This window comes from Bactrocera latifrons, unplaced genomic scaffold (assembly GCF_001853355.1).
Source record: "Bactrocera latifrons isolate USDA-ARS-PBARC rearing strain unplaced genomic scaffold, ASM185335v1 scaffold_4, whole genome shotgun sequence".
NCBI classification, from domain to species: Eukaryota; Metazoa; Arthropoda; class Insecta; order Diptera; family Tephritidae; genus Bactrocera; species Bactrocera latifrons.
In genome coordinates this window covers 1,482,070-1,497,590 of record NW_017537045.1, presented here as the reverse complement: position 1 = coordinate 1,497,590, position 15,521 = coordinate 1,482,070, and the positions used below count along the sequence as shown (strand labels likewise).

At 31.3% G+C, this 15,521-nt stretch overlaps 1 protein-coding gene across 3 annotated transcripts in view; it reads left to right on the top strand.

Moving 5' to 3' along the window:
- The first annotated feature begins 5,565 nt into the window (after window positions 1–5,565).
- LOC108972462 (homeobox protein cut) overlaps window positions 5,566–15,521 on the top strand; it is a 204,997-nt gene continuing 195,041 nt past the window's right edge. For all 3 annotated transcript variants that reach the window (XM_018939060.1, XM_018939059.1, XM_018939058.1), the window contains exons 1-2: window positions 5,566–5,767; window positions 8,290–9,113. In XM_018939060.1, coding sequence (XP_018794605.1) covers window positions 8,994–9,113 — 120 coding nt within the window. In that variant the 5' untranslated portion in view covers window positions 5,566–5,767; window positions 8,290–8,993. The remainder of the gene's footprint in view (window positions 5,768–8,289; window positions 9,114–15,521) is intronic.

Below are 15,521 nucleotides of genomic sequence, written 5' to 3'. Positions count from 1 at the left end.
TTTTTTCGAACAGGCTGTTTAAGACCCAATGYAACAAAATTTGCAGTACAAAAAAGTTAGTGCGTATTTGATGACCAGATTTTCAATTTCTTTAATACTCACAATATGTATAAATTTTTTAAGAAAAAAAGGTTCAATAAAATATTACTGAAAAAATTTTATTCAATGATTTCGATATTCACTTTGGTTGTTCTTATTATTTCGAACACGTCTGTATGTTTGTATGTATGTAACTCTGCTTAACTACATATATGTATATATATGTATACATGTATATATGTATACATGTATCTCTTCATGTCCCTTAGAATTCGTATATAATATAACCAGCAGTATATACATTTGAATGTTGATACATACATATGTATATGCTGCTAAATGCATACACACATGCCAACAAAAAACTCAAGTCTTCTCATACTATCCCAGGAGTCTCGTCCATATCTATCATCGATGTACAATCAAATAAACCGAACGCCAGCCAACCAAACTCAATCTGCACAATGCTCAATAACTACAACAACTACTGTAGCACATAAAAATAAAATAAAAACTGTAAAAAATTGAGCAGAGTGACAAAAGCGAATAAAAGTAATCACCAGCCTGCCGCTCAGGGCAGCCAAGAAAGATGTGCGGCCCCAAAACAACAATAACAATAACATTCATACGTACATATGTATAACATACGCGACAGCGGCGATGGCGCTCCACCTCAAGCACGCAAACACACACATGTAGCTACATACGAGAGCAAAGAGAGTGGTCGGTTGTAAATAAAAAAACAAAATATCGAAAAACGTAAAGAGTGTGAGGTCTTGTGGAGCATTATGAACGAAGCCTGAAGGACAGTAGTCGAAAAAGACGACAGAATAAATGGGAAAGAAATCTTAATCGTATTGAATACTAGTTGATGCACGAAGCAATAACAACAGCGGCAACGACAATGCTCCAACAAGACTAACAACAACCGTAGCAGCGTCGCGCCGGTGCGAGAAAAAATCGGATTTGTGCTCGTCACACACATACACATTCAGATACATGCACATGCTTACAAAAGCCAGTACGCCCTAGAGTGGTGTATCACCCAGCCCCCCAAAGGAGGCGAAAAAAGTTAAAGAAAAGAAAAAGCAGCAATAAAAAATGCGACGATGAAATGATTTCAATTGAATTGTGAGACACACGCGACAGAATGAAATAGCAAACGAAGCCAAGAACCGAAGTCAAAGAAACCAAGCAAGTAGACAGCCAGCCGTACATGCAGTCAACCGGGCAAGCAGTCAAGCAGCAGCAGCAGGCGATAACGAACGGGCGAACCCAAACGAACCCCAATTACAACAACAGCAACTATGTTATAACAAAGAGCATACATAGCTATAAAGAAAAAAGTAAACCAAAAAAAAAAAATAATAAAAGCAACAGCGTATATGGCAGCAATGACAACAGCGAGAAATAATGGGCCGAGAGAGAGAAATAAAAACAAATTGAAGTGAATGAATGAATTTCAATACATTGGCGGCAGCTGTAATGGCAGTGACGACGACTTCGACGCATCCCACTCGCATGACCGAAGGCAGCGCATAAGCTCACCCATACAATATACTGGCATGTGCATGGAATTGAGAGACTCAGCGCTCTTGAAAAATAATCAAACGCGCTCAAGTGATCCAAAGCAAATAAAAGTAAGCAGAGAAAAAATCAAAAAACAAAAAATAAAAGCCGATAAAAAACCCGTAAAGAAAACAGTGCCGAAGCCATCGAAGACCCAACACACAAATACAATGTGTAATCAGAAAAACCGAAGAGCGAGTTGAATTTGCGTTTGGAGAGAGTCATTGCGCATGAGAGCAATTGAAATAAGAAAAAGTAAATAAAAGTTGCACCAAATACGAAGGCTAAAATTTGCTTAAAAAATCCACTATGACCGCTCACAAATCGAAATCGAAGAAAAAATTAAAAGAAAAAACATTTGAATGAGTGGTTGGAAAAACGAACACACTATCGTTGAGAGTATGAAGGAGAGCGCACATATGAATTTTCACCATAACGGGTTAGGTGGGGGTTGCAATAGAAAGTAATACTAACTTGCTTGTTGCCCAAAACAAAAACAAAAAATCAACAGCGTAACGCAATGACAAATTCAATGCAGTTAAAAGAAATCAAAAGCAAACAATGCCAACAACAACCCATAACAGTCAGTCAGCTATACTGTGAGCGCAACAGCAGCGCAGCAGCACACATACACACATATAAGCAGTCAAACGAAGGAATAAAGCAGCAAACCTGCTGCCAGTGTGGCTTGACGTCAGCTGTGACGTCGGCAGCGATTTTAGCCGTGGCATAGGTCAACGCCGCTGCCACTGGCACAGAATTGAGTGGATAGTTGGTGCAGAGAGCGCGTTTATTAGGCAGCAAATGAGTGTGTTCCGGTTTGAGAGCGCATTTTAGCTATGATTTTTCTACCGTTTCCAAACGATTTTTGAGCAGCATACTATGTTTGAAGGATGACTAGTTGTTGCTGCTGATTGGATTTGAGCATTTTATGCAAGGTGGTTTAAGGACTTTTTTGTAACATGCAGGTTAGATTGGAGGAGCATGCTTTGATAGAGAGTGGGAAAGCCTTATTTATATATTTTGTTTTTTAAATATGCATATATTTTATGTACGGAAAACATTATGAAAATAAGTAATTATGTGAAGAAATATATGCAGTTCATCTTAAAAATCTGAAAATGTTATAAATGATTCTAGGGTAACTTTTTCTGTAAGAAGGACCTCGAATTAGTCAATAAATAAAGTTTTCTGACAAGAATATAGTGAGCATATGAAATTGTTTGCAGAATTCGAATGAGTTAATAGTTTTTCAACCCATAAAAATCCGGAACCGTTCCGGTTATGTATGAGTGTCGTGGAAACTACATACTTGTACATATGTATACATCAACAATATTTATGTATGCCTAGCAACAACAGCGCGCCAGCATATCAAATCAGCCTTAGAAAAGTATAGCTCTGCGAATCAAAAGTTCAATAATTCCAGAGCTATTCGCTTTATTCAAAAAACAGATAGAAATAGATCTTTAGCATAAATATAAGTAATTAACTTTTACTGTGCACTGACACATCGTATGAATAAGCTTATTTTGGACTGACAGCGCTTTCCAATTTTTGTAATTAATTTATATGACGATAAATAAGTTTTGTAAATATTTTGTAATTCTAAAAATAAAATATTCAAAACATTTCAAGAACTTAAATTGCCCACAAGATAGCGTGATAGATTACGTTTGATTTTTTTTTTTCAAATATAATAAGTAGCAATTTTGTATTACATAAGACAGCATTAAATAATATATGTATTACCTAATACCAGTAAATAATAAAATTGTATATCTAACAAACTCATAAGAAAACTAATATACACAAATCTTAGTCACTGCTTAAGCTTTGAGCTATTGAAATCTTAAAAATTATTTTTTTAGTTATGTTATAAAACTTTTAGACTCTTGTGGGCAAAACCCAAACTATTTGTTATGTATTTATTTACTCGATTATGTATATGTACATAAGTACATTTTTTCATTTTACATTTCTACTTATTTATATACTGTACTCTACATAAGTATGTTCTATATATATATAATAATGAATGTATCTGTATGCTTATTATTTTCATAAGTATTTTTAATTTATTGAAATATTAAGGGTTGTGGTTACACTTCGAATACCAAACATATTACGCTTCAAAAAAATATGTAGAAATAATATGAATATATAGGTAATGAAAATGAAATCTTGATGAAAAATTTTTTTGTAGCAAATATTTACTATAAATAACATAATATTTTAGTTTTTTTTCTAAACGTTTTCGAAGAGAATTTATTTACGTGTTAAAGACTTCGTGAATAAAATATTGTAACTATTTATGTAAGAGTATTTCTAACAGTTTTTTAAGCTTTTCACTAAAAAAAATTTAATTATTTTGTTTCATAGTTTCACAAATTTTTATCAAATATATTTTTCTAAAAGTTTAAAATAGATAAAAAAAAATATTTTGACCCACTATTAATATCAATAAACTTTTTTAATAATTTTAACTTGTTAAAAATTAACTGATCTACAAAAATTAGCATTAAGTTATTAAAACTATTAAGACAATTTTTAATCAAATTTATTTTTTAAATTAGTTTGTGTTGTTTTTTCTCATCTTTAAAATTGATTAAAACATAGTCTGAGCCGCAATTAATATTACTAAATTTTTTATCAATAAAAATAACAATTCTTTTTATCTAAAATATTTTTATAAGAAGCATTTATTGTTTTTTTTTTATCTTAAAAAAGCCTTAAAAATGATCTATATATGTATGTATTTTATTGTTACTATTTCAATAATATTTAATAAATTTAATTTAAAATTATCTATCTCGGCGTTTCACCTGTGCACAATCTCAACAATAACTAATATGCCAGCCATTTACTTGAATGTACATATAAATATATACAAGCATTTAATAAATAAGATCATCCCACCACTCATTACTGCTGCGACCTGTACCGACTCTCATAAAATTCCAGCTACATTGAAAACCCTTCATTAACTAGTCACTCCATTTCTTTAACAACTTTCAAAAGCATTAAATTCTTTTCTTTTGAGCGCAATCATAAATCGAGCCAACAAACACCGGCACTCACAACAAATGAGCCGAAATAAGCCGATGCGAGCGCCATACTTCCGCAGTTGCTGCAGTCAGCATTGACGCGCGCTGCGCTGTCGCTATTGCCGACTGCGCGCAAAGAGTAAGCATTTACTACAGTAATCAAACCGAACACATGGAAATGTGGATGAGCAACAAAACCAAAAAATAAATATTGCAGAATAATATCAAAATGTACACACACAGCGAATGGGTAAAGTAAATCAAAGACAGAAAATTAAAATAAAATAAAAAAACAACAATTAAGAAAATAAAAACGACAACGTATGGGTAAAAAGCAATAACAATAAATGAGCCAAACTGAGGAAGAGCTACAGCAGCGTTGCGCTGTTGTTGTAATGCTGGTGATGGTGGGCGCTGTGCGAATGAACCGATGGAACAACCGATGATGGAAACGATGAAACGATTGGCAACGCCAAACCGAATAGCAATAACAACAAATACTGCCAGCGCCGTCAGCCACCAGCCACTAGCCACCAGCAGCAAGCAGCGCTACATACTTGGTGTAGCATTCGAAGAATCGAGCAGAAGAACAAACAGCGATAACAACAAACACACGCAGCAGTGTTAAACAGCGCGCGCAACAAGAGCACCACTACATCGACGAATTTCGAACGAATGTTGGCCAATACTCCACTGCACACATGCAGTCGCCATCGCCACACCGCGCCGCCAGCACATACACACACACCGATGTATACATATGTGCCTTGCGCTTATAACACACTGCTAGTTGTCTTGTGTGCGGTCGACGTCGCTGCTGTTAGCGCTGTCGCTTGGGCCATACACACGGGAGGGTTGTGCGCGCTTCGTTAATGTTCGATTTGTTCAGTCATCAGCCGAATTCGTGACAGGCAACATCTTATTAGATTATAGTTGCGCTGTCTGCGTGTGTGTCTGTCTGTCTGTCTTGCTTGTTTGTTATTATTATTATAGCCTAGTGTAGTACTACGCCGCTGGCCTGGTCGGACAGCGACAACGATCGATAGCAAATTGATCAATGAATAAATAAGTCGCAAAAAAATTAACGGGCTTTATTGGCAGTACGATATACGGTAAAAGGAGTTAATTAATTAATTAATTTAACTGTGAAGCAAAAAAAAAAAAAACAAAATAAAAACAAATCAGTGACAACAACAAACAAAAGCACGACGCGTTGCCTGAATGGTAGTGTAACAAAAATAAACCATTTTTAGCAACAATTTCGTATGAACGCAAAAATATTACATAAACAACAACACATGTTTGCATGTCAGCAACAACAACAACAATTATGCTAAATTGTAGGCGTGTATAAATATGCATATCTAGTAAATACTGTTTATATACAGGTGTGTGCTTGTGTAAATATGTGAGTGTTGGTAAATAAAACAAAGCAATGCAACAAAGTAGCAACAAAAACAACTGGCTATTAATAAAAATACGTTTTTTCTTATAATTTTTTCTTGATTTTGCGTCGGCGAAAATTTGTTATGCGGTTTTACACAATATTGTATCAAATTTATTTTATATGAATTTCGTGTGCTTACAACAAATACACAGCACGCACAAATATACAAATATTTTTTAATAAAAAGTGAAGCCGTGTTAAATACTAAGCGCAATAATTTTATGAAAACATTTAATATCTGTGAGTGTTAATAAATACTGACGCTATAAACAAAGTGATTTTAGAAAATTATGGATATTTGGTGGATTTTGTATGCGAAAATCACATGTTTGGAACTGCACGCTGCTAAAATTGTAAACTTTTTTTCTATGATTTAACAATAATGAAACAATTTTTTTTTTTTTTATAATTTAACAACTAAATATTTATATTAAGAAATTTGATTCAGAATTGTGCGTTAATAATTATTACCGGTATAAACGAAGTGATTTGAGAATATAATGAAGAACTTTTTAAATATTTTTTGCATAAAAATCATATTTTTGAAACTGTGGAACATTGTATAAATTTTAAAACTCTTTGTTTAATTTGACAATTTTTAATACGTAAAATATATGGTGAAAATTGGCACAATGAAGAACTAAGCGCTTGGCATGAAGCTCAAGAAAGCTATAAATCATAATTAGACTGCATTAATTGAAACTTAAAATAGGTAAACAATAAGAAGCATGTGAGAAAAATATGCACAAATATAAATCATAATATTATTACTTTTTGAAGAGAGTTTAAAGCTATATACTTTTATACCGTATACTTTTTTTTAATAAATATACAATTTTTTTCAATTAGTTGAGCACAAACTAAACAGTAAACTGTTTTCAAATCAATATTTTTCTAAATAGTTAAGCATATTTGTTGAAAATCGTGTGGGATATGATAGTAACGGAATTTTTTTTTTTTAATTAAATCATGAAAAAATAGTATTCTTTCTAAACTGTTGAGTTTATTTTTTGAAAATCGTGCGTGATATGAAAATAAAGGTATTTTTTAATCTTAAATCAAGAAAAAATAATTGTCAATTTCAAATTTTTACAAATCTTAAGTTAAATAAAAATGTTTGCTTTTTATTATTTTTTTATTTTTATTTTAATTAAATCGGTTTTCAATCAAAAAATAGTACATGATTTTTGACGCAGAATCTTATTTTAGTCATGAAAAGTTATTAAGAAATACAACTTCGATATTTAGTGCCGAGAAAAAAAAAATAAGTGAAATTAGCGACGGCAAAACACGCAAGTGACTTTTAATAAAATTAAAAAAAAAACTGTGTTAGAACAAATAAAAATAACAAAAACAAGTTCTGCGGGCACTTGATGGATATTTTACTTTTTAATAAAAAAAACTGTTAACAAATTGTTGAAAAAGAAAAAATATATATCAAATAATAGAATGTGGCATTATATGTGTCACAAAAACTTTGAAAAAACTAAAAACTGGCACTTTACAAAAAATGTTGTTCTTCAACTACAAAAATTTAGGTTTTTGTGTTTGCTCGGTTGTATAAAAAAAATTTATATTTAAAGGCTTGCCAAAATTTATTTATATTTTTCTGAAAGTATATTATAAAGGACGGGAAATACAGTAAATTCTAAGATATGCCTTTGTTGCCTCAATAAAATCAAATGTAATCTGAAAACAGCAGCAGAAAACACAATACTCAATACTTCGCAAAAGGAATCAGTCAAAAACGATTACAAAAATCAACGCCTACTAAGAAAATAAGTCAAAACACATTTTTTATGAGGCGTTTACGGAAAAATTTCATAAAATCTAGCAGTTTCAAAAACATAGCAAAGAAACACAAAACAATTATTTTTACGAAGTGAATTTTTATACAAAATACTTTCATTTTTTTTATGCACGAAAACAGCAGTAAGAGACACAAATAAAGAAACAAAATAAAAATGTATTTAATTATTGTTTATGAATGTGTGGAAAATGACAAAAATATTTTAAATATATAAAGACATATACAAAATCAAATATTAATGTTATACAGTAAAAAGGAACTGTGGGAAACTAAATATATAGCATCACCTAACGTTTTTCTATATGCAACAGTGTATTAAAAAATATTCAGTGCCCATTTTCCAACCAAAAAATAACAAGTTTACAATTCTCTTTCAGTAACAAATCGGAAAATTCAAAATTTCGCAATATAAATGGCTAAAATCAGACAAATATTAAAGTTTGTAGTGAGACGACATACGAAGAAAAAAATTTGAACCGGTAGCAAAATTGAAAAAAAAGTAAAATCAATGAAAGTGCATTAAATTGGTGAAAAAAAAAACAAAAATCAAAAAATACAGCATACAAATGTTAACGGTAAAGTGAAAAAGTGCAATAAGCAGCAGTGAGTAAAAGCTGCTTAAAAACACCATAAAAAAGCTGAAAGCATAAAATCATACAACATTTCAACGCAAGCAACAAAAAACACGGCAACGCCAGCTAATCAAACAAGAACAACGCGTGCCAAAACGCCAGCAACAACGGCAACAACAACGACAACAGCGTGTGTTGCCGGTGCCAGGGCGGATGTTGCAGCTGCTGCTGGTGCTGGTACACCCACAACAACAGCACCACCACTAACAACAACAACAGCATATAAAACAAACGCAATTATTATACCACCAACAACAGCGGCCACAACAACATTAGCAACTACAGCTAATACAACTGCATGCCTAACGGCGTCCAATAAGCATAATAACAACAATAACAATCACATAACACAAATTAATAAGTTTATAAGCAGTGATAATACGCATAATCAAAATAACAACAACAAACTGCAGTCGTCAGAATTATTATTAGCAGCTAGCAGCCACCGAATGCAGCCACAAGTGCCGCAAGCCGCTGGGACAGCCGATATGGATTTGACGGCTGTTCAATCGATGGATTGGTTTTTCAAAAAGGAGCAATTTTATCTATTGGCACAATTTTTACAACAGGTGAGTGCTAAAAGTCACTGTAATGGATTGTATATAAGGGGGCATGTGCAGCGAGTATTTTATTAGTTTGTGTCAATTACGTATATACTTATTACGTAAATACAGGTTTAAATATAACGCAGAGTATATATATATAATATATATATTTTCAGGATTTTTTGTCTTAAAAAATTATGAAACTTTATCAATAACTGCAATAAATGTAATAAAAAATTGTCTTCCTTGCGTTTTTGGCTTTAAATTCGGTCACAATCGTGGCTCGACGCGATGGTGCATTATCATCGTATAAAATCCACGAATTGTTCTTCCAGAATTCCGGCCGTTTTTGACAAATGTTCTCACACAAATGCCCAAATAGAACCCCTTATTGACCGTCTGTGCCTTCAGAAGACCATTATGATGCACTAAAATCAAAAAATTTAAAAAAACAAAAAACAATGAGCAACTCATTGATTTTTAAGCGGTATTGGCGTAATTTTTTCATTTCGGCTCGTATTTTCCCCTCCATTCCGAAGATTGTGAACTTGTTTGCATGTCAAACTCATAAATCCATGCCTCATCGGCAGTTATAGTGCTTTCCATGGATATGTGATCGAAATTCGCACGATTCGCACGATCCGACATGTCTAAAGAGAACTGTTTACGGCACCCGTCTTGAAAAAACTTCAGCTTTATCGGAATGAGTCGAGCAAAATAGCCTATTTAACATCCAATATATTGTTGAAATATATATTTTTTTTACGTCCGACACTTATTTTTTAATTTAACAAAACTAATTTTTAATAAGATTTAATATATAATCGAAAAAAAGTGAATGAAATTATAGAGTATATTTTCGAAATAAAATTTTCTTCTCTTAGCTAATTTTAGAAAACGTTTTGAAAACTATTTCGTTAGAAAATTACTATTGTACTTTAAGTCGCTTGTTATTATGTTCCTCTATCGAAAACTTTCTCGTAAAATGCCAGTTATTTTCGAAAAATATTTTCTTCAATACCTTGTTTCAAGGTACTTAAAGATTTTTTCTGAAATAATAATCACCAAATACTGTTGTTTTCCGAAAATGTTTTCGTGGATAGATTTTTGAAACGCCGACTATTTTCGAAAAAAAAAATTCGATTTAGCATGTATGAAATTACTTTTATTGAAATAAAAATCTATCCAATCTGAATTTTTTCATTTTCGAAAACGTGAAAAATTTCGAAGCTATTTTCGAAAAAAAATTTAATTATTTTCAGTTTTATTTAACTTTAATTTTTACAAAGCTTCTATTTAAGCTTTATAAAAATTTTCAACACGTCAATTACTTTCCAAAAAAAATTTCGATTTATCATGTACCTATGTGTCCAGCTCTTCCACTTATTTTCAAAGTTAATTATAGAAAATTGATCATATAAGTTTTTGTGAAATTGCCATATCTACTCATTTTAAATAACAAAAAAATCTATCAAATGGTGTTACTTTGCTTTTTCGAACAAGTGAAAAAATTTTGAAGCTATTTTTGGAGAGCAGTTTTGAAAATAATTCGTTAAAAACGGCTTGCTTTGTATTAAAAATCGTATCACTTACAAAATTACTTAGCACTAATATATAAGGATACAACTAAAGTACCATGGTTAATATATTGAAGAATACAAATTTTTTTTTTACCATTTCGGCACTTTTTCTTTAATATATCAACAAAGCTACATCAGATTTAAACATAGTATTTTAGAAAAACAGGCAGCAGATACAAAATAAAAAATTTTGCTTTTTTAAACTTCAGATATCTTTCAAAACCAAGATCTTGAAAATATTTTTAAAAAATCTTATTTAATTCTAATTCAGAATAATTATTATTTGCTACTTGTATGCCATATGCAAATAAGAAACGTCAATTTTGTTGTTGTGCACTCAAAATAACACAAAATTTTAATATTTTTTATGCTAGTTCCAATGTTTTTATTTCAAAAATGATATTTTCAAATTAATTTTACATTTAGCATTGCAACTTGTGAGTCATGTGCAAACATGAACGTCATTTTATTGTCGTAGTTTCAAATAACACAAAATTTTATTTTTTGTCAATTCTAGATCAAAAGTTTTTCATTCAAAACTCTTGTTTTCAAACTAATTTTGCATTAAAAAAATGTTCTGATTGATTTTCACTTCATAATATTTATTTTTAACAATTATTGTTGTCAGCTGCAAAACTACTTTGTAATGTTGCAGGCACAAAATAATAAAAAGCTTCACTTTTTAAAATTTTTTAATACCTAATAGATCCAGTTTCCTTTCGAAATTGAGCACTTTAAATGAAATTCACATGAATTCTATTGCATAACACAAATTACCACTTTTTCACTTCAAAACCATTTATTTTTCGCAACTATTGCTGTTGTATGCAAATCGTGCACTTGAATTTTGTGATTTTTGTTGCATCACAACAACAGCGTGGCAGTGTTGTAACTTATAATCTCAAAGCAAATTTTTCAATAATAAAATTCAATATAATTACAACCGCCTGGCAAATGATGATTGATTGACTTATTGAGTATTTAAGCGTTGAAAATGTGTAGAAAAAGCACCAGTTGGAAAAAATACCGTTATATCATCACAACAAGCGCTAGCTTAACAATAAACTAATATGCAATCAATCGACAATTGGCAATAGAAAAATGCAAATTCATAGCAAACCAAAGCCTTACATACATACATATGTATGTGTTTGTTTGTGTGCGTAAGTGGCGAAAAAAATTTGCTTGCTTAAATAAAAACCACACAATTTGCTGCCCGCTTGCCGCCACTGCAACTGTCTAGCAGCCGCTATGCGCTGCTGTGCCGCAATTAGCGTTTGCCGCACACGCACACACACACACACAAGCGTATTGTGACTTCAATGCAATTTCTCAATTCATTTTCCAATGTAATTACTCAATTCAGCGACTTATAGACGCGACCGGTTGGCTGACGGCGACGCGTAAGCTTTTCACTTTGAACGCCGCATAATTATTTACAGCAAATGTTTGTGATTTCGTCACAGGACAGCAATATTAACAGCGAAAGTAAATTTGTTGTAAAAAAAAGCCAGAAAGAAGAAATTTTAAAAGTTGCAGAAAAAATGGTGTTGCAAGCGTCTAGACGAACCTGGCTGGCTTAGCGCAACGTTGCATAGATACATATATGCTATATAGCCAGCATATAGATATTATTGACTTAAATACGTCTGCCTATATGGTTGACACTTTTCATTTACAAATTTACAATAATACTTGCTTGTTGCAATAAACGGGGCATTTTTGCACGTTGAAAAACCGCAACAGACAATTTGGCCGTGCGCCAATCGGAAAATACAAGAAACAAACGCAACCCTCGCTTGCTGCAAAATGCAAACATAAATGCATTTCTATTTGCACAAAGTGCCACAAATATACACATACACACACACACACGCGCGTGTATGCAGCATGCGCCGCTGCCACTTGTGTCTGGCTGCTCCAGCCGGTCGTTTTGTGTGTGCAACTATTTTTAAGAGCCCTTCATTAGAATTCTTACTTGAAACGATCGCATAAATTTCAAATTTTGAAGTTAATTACGTTGCAAATATTGATTTTGAAGTTGCAAATGAAAGATTTTCCGTGGCAAGTGGTGGCTAGATTGCTTGTGCGCTGGCAGTGTTGTTGGCGTTATGGTGCATGCCAGCGCAGATGAGTTATATTTGTGGTAATTTTATAATTTTGTGACATTGGAAGCCGTTGTGGCGCTGTGTGACGAAGTGTGCGATTCGCGGAAAGACGCCGGAGATTGGAGCATTCCAAAGCAGAAATAGATGTTTTCAATGCTTTATTTGAATTAAGTTGTTGTAGTAAAAATGGAAAAAAAGAAATATTTTTTGAAGTTTCGTGGTTTAAGCTGCAAAAAAAATTAATCATTAACTTAAGTGAATTTTTTTAATTTCGAAAATTAAAATTAATTTTTTTAATTTCGAAAATTAATTTTTTTTAATTTCGAAAATTAATTTTTTTAGTTTCGAAAATTAATTTTTTTAATTTCGAAAAATTTAAAAAATTTTAAATTAGAACTTAGTTTAACTTATTTTTTAATTTTGTAATTTTAAATTCCTACACTTCGAATAAATTTTTTTCTTTTTTAATTTCGAAAGTTTAAATTTCAAATTTTTAATTTAACGTTTAATTTTTTTGTTTTTGTAATTTCTTTAAAATGCACAAAAACAGTTAAAATATCTTTTTTTATTTATGTATATTATGTAATTTAAAATTAGAAAATCTGCTGCTAATTACAACATCACAGGTTCAAACCATTCAATTACTTTAGATAGTCCAACTCAAATATTCCCTAACCTAGCAGCAAACTTTATAGATTTTAAACGTTATGTGCTCTAAATTCATTTAGAGTTTTCGAATTTGAAAATCGTTTGCTTATACAAGATTACAGCTTGGAAGCAATTCAATTACTTTGAGTAATGCATTTCAAATATTCATTAAATGAAAGCAAATTTTATATATTTGAAACATTTCTCTTCATCCACAATAAGCTTCCAAATTAGAAAAATGAGTGCCAATTACGACATTACCATTCAATTACTATAAGTACTGCAAGCCAAATACTCATAATTATTGAAGCAAAGAGGTAGTATTTCTCTTGTAAAATCATTTAGAAAGTTAGAAATTCAAAAATCTGATTGTAATCTAGCTAGCATTACCAGCTTAAATACATTAAATTACTTGAAGAAATGGTACTCAATTATTTATGATTATTATATAAGTAAAATTTATATCATATATTTGACAATTTATTTTCTCTAAATTCATGTGGAGCTTGCGAATTCTAAAATCGATTACTTATACAACATTACAGATTGGAAGCAATTCAATTACTTTCAGTAATACGACTCAAATATTTAGAATAATTAATAAAAAATTTATATTATTAAAAATATATTTTCTCAGGCTCCATGAACCGTTTTCAAAATAGCAAATCGGGGAATATTTATAATCTAATTAGTCTTCAATCAATAAATTACTATTAATAATGCAACTCAAACATGTTTAATTAACTAAGCAAATTTTATAGAGCAGAAAATGCATATTTTAAAAAATAACTGTAAAGTAAAGTAAAGTAGTTTAAATTAGTCAAAATTGTATTTCAAAATTTTTCGAATTTTTATTCATATTTTTTTCGAAAATTTTTCGAAAAATTTTTTTTCGATTATTTTCCAATGTGCAAATATTTTCGAATATTTAAGCGAATATTTATAGTATATTAATACTATAACTTTTTTCATAAAAAATTCATGTCTATATTCGCTGCCGTTGCTTGCAATCTCTGTCGCAGCTTCGATATTTGCTTGTTGTTCAATTCGATCGTGTCATTAATAAATAATCAAATTCTCGTTAAGTAACAAGAAAAATAATAACAACAATCGCTGGCTACAAACATTAAGCGCATAATAAACCGTAACACAAGCGATTTTGCTGATTTCGAATTTTTCGCATTAAAAGCTATGCAACAAAGCATAAGCAAACATACAAACGTATTTGAGATCTCATAGATCGTAACAAGAATCGAATCGAAGTTTATCTGAAGTTACGTGCATACATATATATATACTTACATACATACATGTGAAGCGCTGAAGCTGAGATATTGACGCTTAACTCATAAGCATATAGTCGAACGCCGATAATCTGCTCAAGCGCTGAGTTGACGACAACTTCTATATGTATATATGTATGTATATGGATGCCTGTGTAAATATTTATGCATAATCTATGTATAATTGTATAAGTGGCAGCATTTTTAAAACTTAATTTTTTCTTATTGAACACTTCCACGAAGTTAACAAAATCTTTCAACTTGTTGTTGTTGTTGTTGTTGTTGATATTATGATTATTGAATGATTTCCAAGGAAGTGATCAGTGAACTACAGTTGATCGCTGATCAACACGCGAACTGATTTACTACAAAATGAAGCGCTCATCATATAACAACAACAACAACAACAACAACAACTGTGTTGAAGTAGGTAGTGAAAGCAAAGTTCGTTACAAAGGGAAGCCTTATAATGCAGGAAAGAACAAATAAAGTTAGTGATGTGTTAAAGCGATTTCGAAATTAAACGCAGATAAAAAACAGAGTGTGGATAGATGAAGTGCTGTGGCTGAAGTAGGAATAAGCAGAAACGGAGATTATTTGAAAATAGTTAATTCATTGATATATTCCACGCATATTGAACGATTATTAGTGTAGACAAGCTTCAATTAGTTATTCGATATGATCAGTAGCACAGGCATTTACATACATTTTATAAGATATTATACTATTTTTTTTTTAAAGCTGAATGACTATTCGTAGCGCTATTTCCGTTAGAAGAAAATTTATTTAAATAAAAGTACAAAAAAATTTTTA